This window comes from Pristiophorus japonicus, chromosome X, assembly GCF_044704955.1.
Source record: "Pristiophorus japonicus isolate sPriJap1 chromosome X, sPriJap1.hap1, whole genome shotgun sequence".
In the NCBI taxonomy this organism is placed as follows: Eukaryota; Metazoa; Chordata; class Chondrichthyes; family Pristiophoridae; genus Pristiophorus; species Pristiophorus japonicus.
The window spans coordinates 24,739,490-24,757,813 of NC_092010.1; the positions used below are offsets into that span (position 1 = coordinate 24,739,490).

The 18,324-nt window shown below is 50.0% G+C and overlaps 1 protein-coding gene across 5 annotated transcripts in view; it reads left to right on the forward strand.

Moving 5' to 3' along the window:
- Positions 1-18,324, forward strand: part of LOC139240929 (integrin alpha-7-like) — a 264,675-nt gene that overhangs the window by 205,833 nt on the left and 40,518 nt on the right. For all 5 annotated transcript variants that reach the window (XM_070869466.1, XM_070869470.1, XM_070869468.1 and 2 more), the window contains 6 exons: positions 1,880-1,975; positions 9,031-9,092; positions 11,235-11,410; positions 12,622-12,771; positions 14,214-14,326; positions 16,463-16,646. In XM_070869466.1, coding sequence (XP_070725567.1) covers positions 1,880-1,975; positions 9,031-9,092; positions 11,235-11,410; positions 12,622-12,771; positions 14,214-14,326; positions 16,463-16,646 — 781 coding nt within the window. The remainder of the gene's footprint in view (positions 1-1,879; positions 1,976-9,030; positions 9,093-11,234; positions 11,411-12,621; positions 12,772-14,213; positions 14,327-16,462; positions 16,647-18,324) is intronic.

Genomic DNA, 18,324 nt, shown 5'->3' on the forward strand with positions numbered 1-18,324 from the left:
TGGCTAAGCACTCGATTTCCTGACAGTCTATGCTTGGAAGACTAGTCATGGTCTAGTCGAGACTTGCCATTCACCTAATGGCTTTATTAATTCATGATTTAGCTTTGAAAGATCCAACCTTTCGACAACTTGAATCTGAACCTGAAGTCCAAATGAATCATGCCTCGTCACTTAAGAGAGACGTGTGGTTGTTCAGCCATACAGCATCGGCCGACTTTATAAATACTTCATTAGCAACAAAGAGCTTAAATAGCAAAGAGTGTTGATGCGTCAAAGTGGCATGGCGTGGAGTCACAGCATGTGGCTTGGCACCTGCGATTCCTCACATGGCTGGGGCATCGGGGGAGGGAGTGAAAGGAGATAACAATGCTTTGCTGACACAAAACTTTATAGGGTAAATCAAACTGCATAATTTTCAACCGCAATTTCAAACCCAACCAAACAGTCAGTTACTGAGTGCATGTGACAGATGCCTGGGAGCCGATGAGCTGCCTGCCTTATTGGCTTCTACAGAAAGACTGTAGCGGTAGAAATTGGTCTGTGTTACGCCGGTTTTTCAGGTGTAAAGCGGGTGCAAGGTGTACCACTTTCGCAGTGGGACAGCCTGCGCACAAACTGCGGGTGTTGGTCCCATTGCTAAAGTCGTGGGGCTCATTTTTCAGACGTGCCCGGCTTTTGGCCTCTTGACTATTTTAATAAGGGGCCTAACGCCTGTTGAAGGACCCCTTTACAAAATTTGTGACCGATGAGCTCCGGCTTCTTCAACGGTCCCTGCGGCTGTGAACCAAAAGTAAGGGGTCGAAATTGGTTATGGCCGTTTTTGAGGCGGTGTCACTGCCCGAGTGCTGATTTTAACGCCGGGCGTCAGGCACAGCCTCAAACGGCCAATTTCAGTTTTGCCGCCCAAAGATGAGAGAGCAGCGCTAAAAGTGGCGTTGCACGTACGTCCTCGGGCGCCAATGGGGCGGGAGCTCAGGAGGCCGACCGAATTTCGCGACGGGAAGCTGCCGGCATGCTAGCTGGGAAAAAACGGGAAGCAAAAAAAACTAAAACGACCCACACACACACTTCCCCACTGGTACAACGAGTAAATAAATGTGGAAATAAATATAGAAAAATACATGCCTTGCTCTCTGGGCGATTCCGCCTGAGATCCCCGATGTTCACACCACTTTTTGCCAGCTGAACAAACGCCTGCCGGTGAGGCCACCGTAATAATGCAATATCGCGACGGCGGCTCCAAGGGGGCGTTGTGCGCTGGGTGACGTCACCACGCGGGCGGCGTTAGAGGGCGCAGGGTTACCTCTTGGCGTCTCCACCAACGAGCAACTCAATTTCGACAGAGGCGTGGATGCCGCTCACCACCGACGGTAGGCCTTTTCCACCCATCGCCGGCGGTAACGGGCGGTGTTATCAAGGGAATTTCAGCCCCTAAGTCTTTTACATTTTCTTTTTAAAAACACTTTCTTGAGGAGCAGGGGTGTTTCCCGCCCCCCGCCCACCACCAACGCCACAGGCATCCCAATACTTCCCTCATGGGACTTACCCAAGGGCTGCTGCTGGCGAGGCAGCAAGGCCCGACATTGAGGCCTACTACCGGGCCCGCTGCCTGTGGAGCCGTGATCAGTCCCAGCAGCTCGCCCCGATTGTTCAGATCAGGCTTGAGGACCAATTTCCATTGATCCCCGGGCCTCTTGCTTCGGGCGCCCGCTGGATCCGAGTCCGTGGCGGATTCTTACCCCGATGAGATGGAAAAACTAGGCACAAAAATAACCGATCGAGAAATTCCGACTCAAAAGTAAAAAAAGGTTTGAGACTGTGGTTGAGCCAGAGTGTCCGTATCCCTGCATCATTTCTAAATCTTTGTCTTTTTCCTCAGAGCATGTCCAGTCATTAATGTGACAAAACAGGTTTACATCAAACCCCAGCAAATTGACCTGGAATTAGAGAACTGCGACCATGTCCCAGGGATCTGGTAAGAATCAATCGAAAAAGGACAATGGAACCTAAAAGCATGTTTCCCTGAAGTAGGGCGGCAGGGGACATTGCATAGGCTGCAACAGGGGACATGCAGTCTGCCCTTCTTAAAAGGGAATTGGATCAAAATCTCCCGATTCTTCATTTAAGAATCACAAAAAACGAAGAGAAGACAGGGGTGACCTGATAGAGGTCTTTAAGATAATGAAGGGGTTCGATAGGGTAGATATAGAAATGATGTTTCCATTTGTGGTGGAGATCAGAACCAGAGGCTATCAATATAAGGTCGTCACTAATAAATCCAATGGGGAATTCAGGAGAAAGTCTATACCTACAGAGTGGTGAGAATGTGGCACTCTCTGCCACAGGGAGGGGTTGAGGCGAATAGTATTGATGCATTTAAGGGAAAGCTGGACAAACACATGAGGGAGAAAGGAATAGGAGGTTATGTTGATGGGGTGAGATGAAGAGGGGTGGGAGGAGGCTCGTGTGGAGCATAAACACCGGCACAGACCTGTTGGGCCCAATGGCCTGTTTCTGTGCTGTAAAATTCAATGTAATTCTATGTAAAGAAGAGATCCCAGTGGGTAACTGCACAGCCCTGTAATGGTGAGCCACATGGACCAGGAAAGTTCCAACTTTGACCTTTGGTCTACTCACGGGGCGCAGCAATTGGCCTCACGGCCCCTGGGCCGAGGTAAAAACCAGCCAGGTTTTCTGTGCATGTCAGATCCAGTGACCCCTGCAGGAAAGGGGTTGTTGGATCAAGATGAGGCAGGGGGGGGGGTGAGAACATTTCCTCTCTGCACTTTCCGTTATGAAATCGTCGACTTATCCATAAAGATTGGGTTTAGGATTTCGTCGCACGTAGCACACACAGGTAATCTATCCCTAGGATAGTGGCTGTGACACCACCCACAGTAAAGTAGTTCGCCGATCGTCTCGCACATGAAGAATAGCAATTTGGGTTGGGTACCCAGAGGCTGGCTAGTACCCATGGAACCATGCTCTGGCAGAGGTCAATGCCTTTAGGAAAGGAGGGAGACAAACAAATTAGTCACGTCACGCGAGGACCCAGCACCAAATTTATACTCATGGGAGAAAACAGCAGCCCTCTTCTCGGTACCAGTGTCTAGATGTCTGGAAATTACTGTTGGTGTCCCATTAAAACCTGCGCAAATCGTGCACTGTGGAGCAGTGATAACAGAGAAGCACGCAGTTAATGCATATTTTTCACACACTGCCAAGATTGCAGTTTGAAGGAAGTGGCTTGTCGGCACTTTAGCGCTGAACACATGTGCTAGGCTGGTTAAGGTCATTATCGCTGGCAAAATAGGTCTTTAAATCCCAAGTGCCACCATTTCCGAAGGCTCCCATTTCGCTCGCAATGGGTGTGCTTTTAGCATCTTTGGCTGCTTGGCTGCGCTGACAGGTGATCTGCTACAAAGCTGGGCCAGAGCATTTTGTGCACAGTGTGTGTTTGGTTCATCAGCACTGAGGCGAACGTGCAGGAGCAAGAAAGGCCTGCCACTAGGTGGCGCACAAGGCCTATCTGCACCGAATTCGACTGTGCCACACAGTGGGTCGACCATAATCAAGCACCACTCCTGGAAGTGACCGAAGAACAGTGCCACAGGAGGCAGAGGCTAAGCAGGAGAGCTGTGCCATCTCCTCAGTGAGGACCTCCAGATGTCTGCAAGGCACTGTCCAAGTCGACGCAGTCCTCAGATTTGATGGGGTCCTTCCAGGCGATCTCTGGCGGCATTGTCAATGCCAGCTAGTTTGCTGCCCAGAGATGGCTCGAGGAGATCATATTTTTTGCAGGGCATCACTTTCGCCGCCAGCCATCAAAGGCAGCACGAGAGGGCAACACAGCTCTACAGATCGGCAAGCTTTCCAAGACTCCGGGTTGGGGAGGTCACAGGTTGCACCCACATTGTCATTCGAGCTGCTGTGTCCACTGTGGTGCCCTGTGTGAACTGCGAGGGATTTCATGCCCTCAGTGTGCAACTGGTAGGCGACCACCAGCGCAGAATAATGCAAGTGAATCTCTGGGAAGCTCTTCTGAGACCCTCATTTTAAGACAATCATCTGGAACACCCTTATTTGAAGGTGGGAAGCCAAAGGTATCTTCTGCAGCCCTGGCTCATGACGTCGCTACGCCAACCGTTACCAGTGGCAGAGCGCTGTTAAAATGAGGATCCTGCTACAACCAGAATGATTCATGAACTTACAATTGAAATCCTGGTGCAGCACTTCAGACGTCCTCCGGACCTCACCGTAACTGTGCCCAGCAAACAGGTCTCACTGTTGAAGCAGAAGGACAGGATGACCGAGCTAGAGGGCACAAGTGACGAGAATTCATCTGCCAAGCCACCTGTGCTGCAAGGAAGATTGCCGCACTGGGCAGTATTTCAAGATGGCTTTGCAACTGTGACACCAGCTCTTAAAGCTGCAGTCCACATCTGCAAACGAGCTTTCCCAAGCTACACTGTGCTGCGCAGTTCCTTAAACACTGTCTATTCCCATATTTTGCTGCGGTCCGGCTGTTATTCAACCCAAAGCACAATCTTGGAATCAAATGCAACTGAATTCAAACCTCATTATCATCATAGGCAGTCCCTTGAAACGAGCATGACTTGCTTCCACATCAAAAAAAGGATGAGTTCACAGGTGTTTCAATGAAGGACCTAATATTCCAGGTCCCGTACTACATCGTGAAGGGTGGAAGATGCCTGTGGGTGGATTTTTTTAACGTGGGGTGACCGTTGCACACCAGCCACCACACGGGCTTGACAGAGCTAGGTCTCGGTCCAGTGGCAAGGTTTACCCAAGACGGCTGGAGACCTGCTCTGCTGCACGGACCTAGTGCGCGCACATATATCGCAGTGTGGGCTGGGCCTGTGCTGCCCCTGGGCCCCGAACTCACGCCTCCCCTGGGCCCCGATCACATCCCTCTGCACTCTCTCGCCGCTCCTTTGCCCCGTCCTCGCCGCTCCTGCTGTATCTGCCCACGCTCCAGTCACCGACCTGGACCTTGATGGACGTCACTCTTCGCTGCCGTCACCCTCCTGCACCAGCTCGCGCTGCTCCCAGAAGTAGTATGCCTCCACGCTGCTCCCGGGGCCCCCACGCCGCTCCTTTTATGGCCCCGACCTGCGTGAGAACACCAGCAGCAGGCCGGGGTCTTAAAAGGAGCGTTGTGGAGGCCTCAGGAACCTCATAGCTGCAAGTTCAGTCCACTTTATGGTGTGTGAATGTTGTTAGTGTGATTTATGGCAGTTGTTTGTGGACTGTTTGTGTTATGTATGTAAACATTGTAACTATGTAAGACTTGCCACCAGAGGGCGCAACTGTTGGAGGCCCAAGGGTCACCTGCACACCTCGTGCAAGGGAGTACAAAAGGTTATCTGCCATGCTGCTTAGGCACTCTGGAGTTGTATTAAAGAGACTAAGGTCACATCAGCTTTAGCTCACAGTACTCAGTCTTGTGGAGTTCTTCCATACTTAACAATTGGCGACGAGGATGGGATTTCACATCTAGCCTACTGCTTCACCTCAGTGATTCCCTTTAGGAAGGTAGCGTGCTGGCTGCAGGGTTTCACCAGAAACTGCTGTGATTCTAGTGTCCCTCGATCTTCTTGGGGTGTGTATTGTGATGGTGTGAGCCAGTCATGCCCAGTGCTGTCCTGGCTTCCTGGTCCTGCTCACTTTCTGGCACATCTACCATCACTTGCACAGGGCTCCTTGATAGCTCAGATGTGTCATTGGCCTGAGAACCAGTCGGCTGATCCGTGACTGCTACAGGCATGCCACATCTGTTGGCCAGTCCCTCATAGATCTGTCCCAGAGCCGAACTTTGAAAGAAAGACTTGCATTTCTATAGCACCTTCCATGACCACCGGACGTCTCAAAGTGCTTTACAGCCAATGAAGTACTTTTTGAAGTGTAATCACGGTTATAATACAGGAAATGCGGCAACCAATTTGCGCACAAGCAAGCTCTCACAACAGCAGCGTGATGATGACCAAATCATCTTTTTTTTTGTTATGTCGATTGACCAGGACACCGGGGATAACTCCGCTGCTCTTCTTCGAAATAGTGTTGTGGGATCTTTTACAGTCACCTCAGAGAGAGCAGACGGGGCCTCGGTTTAACGTCTCATGTGAAAGACAGATGGCAATGAGGTCTGTGAATCCCTGCCTCAAATAACCTCCATACTGCTCACCGGCCTTTGCCATGTATTCTGCACAGACACAAGTGACTCTTGTAGGTGGCCCTGCTCGGATAGCAGTCTATGTTTGTAAGAAGGCCCTGTAAGGCATGAATCCCCAGATGCTGCAGCCCAGGCAGTGACCATGTTGGACCTCCAGCCAGCAGAGGCCTAACCTTCAGTGGCCATATCACCAATTGCTCCTCCTCACATGCGTGTTGTGACTCACCTTGCACTTCCCTCCTGAGCGTGTCGAACTACACCCACCAAGGGGCTGTGCTGGTGCTTGGTGGAGGTTGCTGTGACCACAGGCTGCTGTGAGCTGGGCACTGGCTGTGTCTTCACTCTGTTCCTTCAGTTAAACACGTTGCTGCGTCATGCCCGAGTGATGTTACTCGGGTTCAGTGTAAGCCTGTGTGACAGCCATTGATTCAGATAACATTAGGTGACTTGCGAATGATCACGCTAGTCGTGAGATTGGATGAAGCCTCTGGCTTTGCTGTCCCTCACTCCTTCGATGCTCTTCTACTCATTTATAACCAAGGGCCACCTCCTCGTACAGGATCAGGGGCTCACACTTGTAAGATTTCTAAATCTCTGGCATTAAATTTGACAGTGAGACAATTCTTCTAAAACAATTGGAACAGTTTATTAAAAAAAACACACACACATGCACATGCACCTTAGTTACAACAGATACAATGAGGTTATAATAAAGAGTGATATATGTTACTTCCCTTTGGCTGGCTGGTTCAGGAGAGAGAGGAAAGTCTTTGGCTGAGTTTTTTTATACCTCTCAAAAGCCATTGTCCTCAGAAAGCTTCCGGATTGGACCTTGGTTCCAGGACAGCTCCTTGTTGGCTCTCCTCACACATGTAGCTGTCTGGCCTGGCTCAGCCGCCTCTTGATTAGTTTAAATGGCTTTCCAATACACACAACCCATGTGGCAGCTCTGGGGGCTTCCATTTTGTTTCTTTCAAAACTCAACCCACGCTGGCAAACTGTGGGCTTTCATTTTGTTTCAACACAAACAGGCCTTTCCATACAACCTGCACTTTTAACATTTATACATACACAGAATCAGTTTTGATCATTAATAAACAACTTTTATTCTTACACACTGCTTGGGACCCTCCCCCCAGCTCCGCTCCCACTAGTTACAGGCCACTTCGTCGCCGAGAGCGTGCAGAAAGCAAGCGCAGGCAGCGGAAGGAGCGTGCGGCAAACCAGACTCCCCGCCCACCCTTTCCTCCAACCACTGTCTGTCCCACCTGTGACAGGGACTGTGTTTCTCGTATTGGACTGTTCAGTCACCTGAGAACTCACTTTTAGAGTGGAAGCAAGTCTTCCTCGATTCCGAGGGACTGCCTGTGATGATGAGTTTGTTCCGCAAGTAGAAGAATAGTGTTGCGATGTTGTGCGTACAAAGAGTGCTGGCAAGGTCCTGCAGCTGCACAGCTTCGGGTGGGGAGCGGGGGGCGGGCAGCAGGCAGCAAATGGAACAGGCACCATCCTGGTAAGTGGACTTGCAAGCCAGGTGAACCTGCTTGAAGTGTCGTTGCTGCCCACACAGGTTCCAATTGTAACTCCCACATACAGGGGTAACCCAATCATTATCAGTCATTCATCGCCCAGGCTCGCTCATGCCAGTACTGCACAGGTGCTTGTCGTGTCTATCTTGGCTTATTTTGGCAGAGTTCATCAACATCTGACATCTTCTTCCTCATACCATTCCAGGTCCTGCGGGTTTGGGAGACACCATTGAGCCTTTCAGCTATTTCCGACCCATACCTGTTGCTTTTTGAGGGTGGGAGTGGGGTGTGTGGGAGGTGGGGGGAGGGGAGGGGGGGAGAGGCAGGGGTCTCTATTCCTGCCGTAACTGATTTCCCCCCCCCCCCCCCCTTTGTCTTGACTCCCTCAATAAGCCCTTCCAGGTCCTGACCATCAGGCCTGTATTACTTTGGCCTTGGAACCACGCAGCAGAGTTACAGAGTACACAGCCGCGCTTGGCTCCTGTGCACGGCTGCAGGGGCCCAGAATGGATGCTGCGTGCCGTCGGTGGCTCACGCTGGTCAGCCCTGCTGCTGCACCGGACGGCCCCAACGTGCGGGCGCTCGCGGAGCGCCTTGCATCGCGGCTCCTGACAACACTACGGTGGCAGGTGAGCGAGCACGCCCCGCTGACGCGCGGGAGAACGAAAGCGACGCTCAGCTCATCCTCCCACAGCTCAAAGAGCAACCTCCCGGCTCGAGTGTAGCAGAGTGCGAGGGAATGAGATTGGGGGTAATTCTCCGAGCACGTGTTGGTGATGGGTAACCGCATGTGCTGCCGGTGAATGCTGGGAAATCACGAATGTGCCAACTGGGACCTTTCCTCACTCTGTACTAGGGCAGTTACCCCCAGCCGACCACCCCCAGCCGACCACCCCGCCAAATGTGCAAAAGAGTGATTTGTTCAGAACGCACTCAAAGTGTGAGTTGAAAAGCAGGGATGTCTGCAACGTGTACCACCAAGTTTGACCCTTTGTGCATTGAAAGGCCTGCACAGCTTTCAAAGTACGTCCACACTTCCTTTCTCTAAAATCTGTTAATTTATGGCGTCCGCTCCAAATATCCAATGCTGAGTCGCACAAATTGGAACTGAAGCAATGCAACTGACCACGTCACACTTGACCATTCAAAGTAAGCCCCATTGAATTGCTGCTGGATTCGGTATTTCTACTGCCATTGAACCACAGGCTGCCTGTTTGCACTGTGAGCAGGGCAGGTTCCGCAGTGTTAATGGTTATATTTCAGTGGTTGTTTTAAGTTCTAATTGACGGTGTCTTTTCTATCCCACAGTATTGATGTCAGGGCCTGCTTCCTTTATAGATCGAAGCCTGAATCCTACAACCCCAGGATTGGTAAGTTCAACAACAGAATGGCCCGTATTGTCCATAAAAAGGGGGGAAATGGGAGTTTCATGATGCGTTAACTTGTGTGGAAGTCCTTGCGCTAAATGGGATTGACAGAAAAATGAGCAGTTGCCGCAATCCGCTGGTGTTGCGTGGCAAACGGTTGTCTTTGAGAGAAATGTTGTTGCAAGTTGTTGAGGTCAATTACTTTTGTGAATTTCTGCTGTGCACAACATAAAAGGAGCATGTGATCGCAACAGCAAGTGTAACCGCGAAAGAACTTGCGTTTACAGAGCTCTATATAGCACCTCTCCTAAAATGCCTCCAAATACTTCTCGTGGAACAGATTGCTTTGAAGTGTTGTAACTGTTATTATGTCGGCAAACGCGGCAGCCATTTTGCGCGCAGCAAGATCCCGCAAACAGCAATAAGTTGAATGACCCGTTAATCGATTTTTGGTGAGGGAAAATTGTTGGCCAGGACGCGAGGAAAAACTCACTGTCCTTTTTTGAATCATGTCTTTAATATCCACTTGAACCAGTGGAACAGGCAGGCAAGACCTTGGCTTTTTGTCTCATTTGAAGGATGGCATCTCCAACAGTGCAGCACTCCTGGGGCATCCAGCAGCATGCCAGCCTGGGTTGCGTGCTCAAGTTCTGTAGAGGGGCTTTGAGCTCGCAACGTTCTGACTCTGAGTTGAGAGGACTGCCAACTGAGCCAAGCTGGCACTTGCAGTGGGCATGCGTGCCCACCATGCATTTCTGGTGGTGTCACCATGGGTCCCACTGACTGGTATCGGAATGGCGACGGAGCCGATTGGATGAAGTGGCAGAAAGGGACTCCTCAAACCTTTCTCTCCCAAGTGCCGGGCCCGATACAGCGAATGGGATCTCACTGAGGAGCAGTGCTTTATGGGGGTATGACACGGCGGCTGACTATTGTCACCTATTCTGGGCACAGCTGGTGAGGTGAGCTGCTCTGCTGGAAACTGCATCGTGTATTGCCATGGATGTTCCTCATACTGAGGAGGGAACAGCAACTGTGTTATTGGCTTGCTGGGTTCTCCTGACACCTGTGACTAGAAAATAACTAACGTCTCACACTGATTGAAAGTGAAGATGCAGACCTTTTTATTGACATTTCTCACACGTATGGTGCAATGTGTAACTGCACGTCTGGTTCCTGACGTGCAGTAGTTCAAAGTGTTTCCCGCCTGTGCTTTCAACACGCAATTCCGAACCGGTGACCTTTTTGCATTCCTCTTGCGCTTTATCACGCCGCTCAAATGTCTCCAAGCACTGCACACGCAGCGAAATGCTCTAAAGGCCTGCAGGCAAATGCGGCAGCCATTTTTGCGCACAGTGAGATTCCACCGAAGGGGGCACCGTCTTGAGTTTTTGGCTGCGCCGCTTTGAGGGAGGAATGAGACCTCCCTGCTCGTGGATGCGTGGTGGCACGGAATTGCTACCATCCACCTCACCCAGTGGAGCAGCCTCGTGGCGCTATCGAATGAGCCAAGCTGGCAGGGTGCTTCAGCGGTAGGGATCAATTTTTGAGACAGCCCTAAAGGGTTGACGTTGCCGGGCTCCTCTCCCGGCGGGAACGGGAGGGCGGGTTGCTGAATCGGCCCTATCCCCGGCCCGCCCTCCTCTTTCGCCAGGTTCCATTGGAGCAGAGCAGAGAGAGGGGGAGTCGAGGGTGCTGGGGAGCGGGCCGGGAAGTGGAGTTGAGGCCAAGATCAGATCAGCCATGATCGTATTAAAGGGCGGAGCAGGCTCGAGGGGCCATATGGCCTACTCCTGCTCCTATTTCTTATGTTCTTATGAGAAATAGCCTCACTGAACGGTCCACAATTGATCGGGGCCTATTCTTTGCGGGTGAACAACTTTTCAATGCAGTTTTTTTAATAACGTAACTATAGTTACTCCATTTTGTGTGGTTTTGGTTTCAAAATAATCATTGCGTTTTCTTAAATGAGTGTACAAAACTCCAGGAGGAAAGCACAGCATCACCCATCATCTCAAAAAGGCTAATGAATGGGTGCTTCTGAAGAAAGCAGTCCATACCTGATTGGACAGTATGTGACCAGTTGTGTTCATTGTGGGAGTCACGATGATATATTGTAAAATGGTTTCTCCTTGTGCTTTACAGTTCTCGGTTTTACAATTGAGGCTGACTCAGTCGAGGTTGACGGGCAGAGAAGAAGACCTCCCCGCATGTCCTTTCTGAAAAGAAAGCCAAGTGATCCCGAGAACCAATACACGGGTGAGGTAGTCCTGAGGCGGCAAACTGAGTCCAGCTGTATCATCACCACAATGAAACTACGGGTAAGGCTGACAACTCCAGGTAGTGTGAGCTGCAGAAATTTGCGAATCATAGAAATTTATAGAAGGTGGCCATTTTGGCCCATTGTGTCCGCGCCGGCCGAAGGAAGAGCAACCCAGCCTAATCCCACTTTCCAGCTCGAGGTCCATAGAACTGTAGGTTGCGGAACTTTAAGAGCATATCCAAGTACTTTTTAAATGCAGTGAGGGTTTCTGCCGCCACCACCCTTTCAGTCAGTGAGTTCCAGACCCCCACAACACTCTGGGTGTAAAATGTTCTCCTCAATTCTCCTCCTAAATCTTCCACCAATTTAAATCGATGCTCCCTGGTGGTTATTGACCTCTCTGCTAAGGGAAATAGGTCCTTCCTATTCACTATATCTGGGCCCTTCATATAGCAAGAAAGTGCGGGGGGGGCGGGTGGTGATGGGGAGGGTAAGGCTTTCTTAGTGTATTAGTGCACAGTGTGCATTCAGTCTTTTGTCAGAGAAGGAGAGAAGACTAAATTTGCAGTCAACGTCCAATGACCACCTCAAGTGTCGAATTTGTAGAGGCCTGGTGATAGACTGCCACCTACTGTACCGGCTGAAGGCTGGTGAGGCACAAGGTAGGGAGTTAGAAGCGGACGTTTTGGTCTCCGTATTTAAGGAAGGATATACTTGCATTGGAGGCAGTTCAGAGAAGGTTCACCAGGTTAATTCCTGAGATGAAGGCATTGTCTTATGAAGAAAGGTTGAGCAGGTTGGGCCTCTACTCATTGGAGTTTAGAAGAATGAGAGGTTATCTTATTGAAACGTACAAGATTCTGAGGGTGCTCGACAAGGTGGATGCAGAGAGGATGGTTCCCCTCGTGGGGGAATCTAGAACTAGGGGGCATAGTTTCAGAATAAGAGGTCGCCCATTTAGAACGGAGATGAGGAGGAATTTCTTCTCTCTGAGGGTTGTAAATCTGTGGAATTCTCTGCCCCAGAGAGCTGTAGAGGCTGGGTCATTGAATATATTTAAGGTGGAGATAGACAGATTTTTGAGCGATAAGGGAGTAAAGGGTGATGGAGAGTGGGCAGGGATGTGGAGCTGAGTCCATGATCAGATCAGCTATGATCGTATTAAATGGCGGAGCAGGCTCGAGGGGCCAAATGGCCTACTCCTGCTCCTATTTCTTATGTTATTATGTTCTTATGAAAGCTGATGATTACTATTCCTTTGTTTGACAGGAGAACATCAGAGACAAACTGCGGCCCATTCCAGTGACGTTAACTTATATGATCAAGGAAGTCAAGCGCAAGAAGAAGCAGGCCGAACGACAACTGGTTAACCTGATGCCTGTCTTAAATGCTGAAATTTCAAATATGTTCAGAGAAGAGGTAAGGGTACCTGGATCTTTTCCACAAATATGCACAAGGCCGGGAAGGAGATTTCAAGTCATTTCAGAGTCAAAATGAATCAGAAGTAGGTTAACTTAGATTCATTTGTAGGTTTGTCCACAGCATCACTAAGACCGTCTATTTCAACCTCTGTAACATCGCCCGTCTCCACCCTTGCCTCAGCTCGTCTGCTGTTGAAACCCTCATCCGTGCTTTTGTTACCTCTCGACTCGACTATTCCAACGCACTCCTGGCTGGCCTCCTACATTCTACCCTACGTAAACTAGAGGTGATTCAAAACTCGGCTGCCCCGTGTCCTAATTCGCACCAAGTCCCGCTCACCCTCCACCCCTGTGCTCGCTGACCTACATTGGCTTCTGGTTAAGCAACGCCTCGATTTCAAAATTCTCATCCTTGTTTTCAAATCCCTCCATGGCCTCGCCCCTCCCTATCTCTGTAATCTCCTCCAGCCCCACAACCCCCCCCCGAGATATCTGCGCTCCTCTAATTCTGCCCTCCTGAGCATCCCTGATTATAATCACCCAACCATTGGTGGCCGTGCCTTCAGCTGCCCCAAGCTCTGGAACTCCCTCCCTCAACCTCTCCGGCTCTCTACCTCTCTTTCTTTCTTCAAGACGTTTCTTCTTGCCCTAATTTCTCCTTATGTGTTTCGGTGGCAGTTTTTTTTGTCTCATAACACTGCTGTGAAGCACCTTGGGACGTTTCACTACTTTAAAGGCGCTATATAAACACAAGTTGTTGTCCCTGTGTTTGTTCACCTCCCTTGGCAGATTGAATAGTTTGGGGAAAATCGATGACGGTGTTCAATGAGCTGAATGGCTGTTTTCTGTTCCTTTTTTTGCTGTGGTTTGGATATTTCAGACAACTGACCACTCTAAGAAAGACTTACATTTCTATAGCGCCTTTCACAACCTCAGGACATCCCAAAGCCCTTTACAATGAAGTAATTTTGGAGTGTAGTCACTGTTGTAATATAGGAAACGCAGCAGACAATTTGCACACAGCAAGCTCCCACTTACAGCAATGTGATAATGATCAGATAACCTGTTTTTTTGTTATGTTGGTTGAGAGATAAATATTGGCCAGGACACCGGGGATAACTCCCCTGCTCTTTGTCAAAATAGTGCCATGGGATCTTTTACGTCCACCTGAGAGAGCAGACGGGGCCTCGGTTTAACGTCTCATCCGAAAGACAGCACCTCCGACAGTGCAGCACTCCCTCAGCGCTGCACTGGGAGTGTCAGCCTGGATTTATGCGCTCAAGCCTCTGGAGTGGGACTTGAACCCACAATCTTCGTACTCTGATACCAGAAAGCTACCAAGGAAACCACGGCTGACACAGCTACCAGGCTGGACGAATATGTTAATGGTCTCTCGTCAAATTGTACTTTACTGACAAGTCTCCTGTTGTCTGCTTGCAGGTGAATTTCCTCAGGGAGGGCTGTGGACCTGATAAGATTTGTCAGAGCAACCTACAGATGAGATCTAGTTTTGGCACCAAGGTTGATGATGGCGTATTCAAGCCATTGCCACTGTACGTACAATTCCTTTTTTGTGGGAGACGTTCTTTTATATAGTGTTCTATAGTATTGTAAAGGTCTTGTGTACAGCACACAGCTCCTGCTGGTGTCACACTTACTTCCTGTCACACTCTCCCTGTTTCACTCTTCCAACTCATTGTGAGCAATGCCACAGCAGATCTCGAAACAATGTCTTAAAGTTTTTGGGGTTGAAATTGGGTCCCGCCGTGTTTGAGGCGGTGTTACCGCCTGGGTGCTGATTTTTGCCGCCGGGCGTTAGGTGCAGCCTCAAACTGGCAAATTCAGCTTTTACGCCCAAAGATGAGAGCGCAGCGCTAAAAGTGGCGTTGCACACTCACCCCTCGGGCGGGAGCTCAGGAGGCCGACTGGATTTCCCCCACGGGAGGCTGCCACCACGCTAGCTGGAAAACGGGAAGGGGAGACAAGAAAAAAGACCCTCAAACTTCTCCGGCCCACACACAAAGTTCCCCACTGTTGCAACGAATGAAAAAAATGAAGAAATAAATAAAGAGCAAAACGTACCTTGCTCTCTGGGCGATTGCGCCCGAGTCCCGCTGTTTGCTCACCACTATTTCCAGGCTGCAAGAACGCCGGCCGGGTAGGTCGACGTTCAAAGTGAATATCGCGATAGAGGCACCAAGGAGGCGTTGCACGCTGGATGACATCACCACGCAGGTGGCGCTAGCTGGCGCGGCGTGGGCTCTTGGCGCTTCTGCGCAGGTGTGGACGCCGCTTACCTTCGAAGGTAGGCCTTTGCCACCCGTGAGCCGCCTCCCGCGCGCGGCAATGGGCGGTGGTAGAAACTGAACTTTGACCCCATTTATGTACAGCGGGACTTTTGGCAAGTATCACACTTACTCCTCATAACGCGTTCCTGTCGTGCCTTATTCAAGTCATGCTGATTCCATCACACCCCTGCCTGCCACCCTTTTCTGTCACAGTTAAGCTCGGCTATTTATCGCACTTAGCTCTGCGTCCTCCTGGATGGCGGTGTTGCTTACTACCTCCCAGCTCTGTCGCCAACTCAACCCTCCTGTTGGCACTATGGTGCCTACACTGCCACCCACCTCGGAGCTGGTAAAATTGGGCCTGTGGCTGAATGCTGCTTGTCCCCTTCCTGCTGTCAACTACTGCCTCCCCACCAGCTACCCCTTCTATTCACAGTCTCTTCTGCTAGCTCCTGCGACCCCCCCCCCCCCCCCCCTCAATCCTGGACACCAGTACCTTACCCCCCTCCCCCTCCCCACCACCGACACACTCCCGAGAAAAACCCCCATCCAAGCGCTTTTGTCTAACAAGATCTGAAACCTTTCTCCCATTGTTTTCACCTGCCCCCAGGATGCCCCTCTCCCCTACTGCCATGCTAGTCCCTACCCCACCCCACCTCAACCACTCCCTGTGGTAGCAAAGTCCACATTCTCATCACTCTCGGGGTAAAGACGTTTCTCCTGAATTTGCTATTGGATTTTTTAATTATATATTTTTTTCATTCTTTGATAGCAGACATTCATTTTCACTCTCCCGTCTTGTATTTGCAGACTTCACATCATCCCAGCTCCGTCCTACTGAGAATTTCTCTTGTTAGGCAAACAGGGGAAGATGAATTGTCTGGTTTAGTTTCTCTGTCAGTTATATATTTTTTGTGGTGTCGCCCATCTTCTTTATCCACTTCTTCCAGCCCTGACAAAATGGGGTCACATTTATTCCTCTCTCTCCAACAGAATGCTCGTAAATATTAATATTCTGAAAGAGAAGGTATCTGTAATGTATACACGTGTGAGTATGCTCACCGGTTCGTAGAGCTGTTGAGTTGTGAGTGGCTTAGCCAGTCACGTGATGTTCACAAGACTCAATAAAACCCCAGCCAGTTGGGTTCGGGGGATCCACGATGGGGCAGGTGGTTGAGAGCCTGGTGGATGAAACGGTAATGTGTCGTGTGATTGTTAAACCTTTTGCTAATAAACCAACTAGTTCTTAATAGCAAAGTGTTGCTATGAATTCCTAAGCAAAGAACCCATGAAGCAAAAAAATTCAGCACCGAGCCAAAGTGTAATTTGTGCAGGTAACAGTATCTGAAGGAAGGTTGGACATTGCTGGGTAGTTATGATTCTGCTCCTTCATCATTGCAGAGGTGACAATGGACGGCAACTGTTTTACTTCAGTGACCAGAAGGACATCGCTTTGGAGATCACAGTCACCAACCTTCCGTCAGACCGCAGGAACCCAAATAAAAACGGAGATGACGCTCATGGGGCCGTTCTGATCGCTAGCTTCCCAGACACACTCCCCTACTCTGCCTTCCGATCATCTCAGGTACAAAGTAACCCCAAGTTTCACGCTTTCTCAGCAGGAAAAAAAAACAATCTTTTTTTTTTGAGCAGTTATTTGGAGTATTCGATCAAAACTGGCCCGTCGGAGTTCTTCAGATGTCACTCTGCAGACATCACATTTTGTCGCAGTTGCAAAGCAGTCTTAAACTGGCCGGCAGCTGAAACTGACCAGCACTTTATTATTTGGAAAGTTCCCTGACCAAAAAGCAATTGATCTCTGAGTGACCTAAACTTGTGGGTATTTAACAACCATTGTTAAATGTACACAGATCCTCGTTGGCTGAGTAATACGTTGCGAATTACTTGGTATGAAACACTTTGACCTTATTAAGAAGTGTACTTGCTGTCTAATCATATATTAAAGATATTAATATGCACGCACTTCCTGCCAACTTTTTCCATTCTCAATCCATAATGGCAACCGTCTGTGTAAGCTTGGTATGTTGTAATTACTCCCTCCTGCCAGAAGGGGCACACTAAGTTGCAAATAGAGGGGTGGGGGGGAGGGGGGGGCTGATTTTAACCCTACCCACATGTGCAGTTAACATCGTCCAGGTTACTTGCACGTCCTGGAGTACCCCCGGCAATTTTAACCTGCTCAACTGAGCAGGTGCCGAGGACAGCCTCCGCCCTCCCAAAGCCTGCATGGTCCTTTTTACCGGTGTGGAACTGGGCCATGCAGCCCAGAACCGAGTCGATCCCTGGTTTATGCTGAGTGCAGGAGTCTCGGCCAGGTCAACAGCAAATGGCCACAGCACCACTGGGCGAAAGAAAGAAAAAAACTGCCAGTGGCGCCGGTCTCGATAGCTCGCTAGTGCCCCCTGCTGAAAAGTGCGTGTGTGCGGATGGCCAGTGAGACCAGAAACTGGGCTCATAACATAAGAAATAGGAGCAGGAGTAGGCCCTGCGGCCCCGCGAGCCTGCTCCGCCATTCAATAAGATCATGGCTGATCATAGGCTTCCTTGTGATGCCTTTGCATTGGAAGAATCTGATGAATGGCTGCTTCCTGCAAGAGCAGGCATGATGGGCAATTGTTATATCTTGTCCTTGGCATTTGAGACTCCAATGGTCTCTGGGAACCTGCAGCAAATTTTGAAAGCTTCTCGTCTGGTTGGAGCACTGTCTGGTACTGAGAGTTAGTGCATCGATCCTTGGGATCAATGTTCAAATCCATCCCCGACCCCAAGAAATGAAAGTCTCCCCTCTGCTCCCTGGAAGGGTCTTAACTAAAATATGTTTGGATCATTCTAAGTGTTCTTTTCTAAGTGAGAAACCAAGGCGAGAAACCAAGGCCCGTGGTTTGGGCAGCACTGAGTTTGAAGAGGACGAAGAGAGAGCAGAAGATCAGCCAAGAAGTACCTGACTGGGTGACAACAAGCTTGTAGCTTGTAGGAGGAAGGAAACACTGAGGGTGGGGAGGAGCTACACAGTTTTAGGACCCGGGGAAATGATGATTCAGAGTGGAGCATAGTTTCTCGTGGGCACAGGCTCACCACACAAACGGCCCATAATTTGGCACCAGTTCACCCAAAATTGGCAGCCTCATTCAGAGAAGTCACAAAGAAACGGCTGACCCACAGACTGAAGCTAACACAGTCCCACACAGGGAGAACAAACCATTCCAGCGGTAAGAGGCGTTCCTCTCAGTAATGCGAGCTGT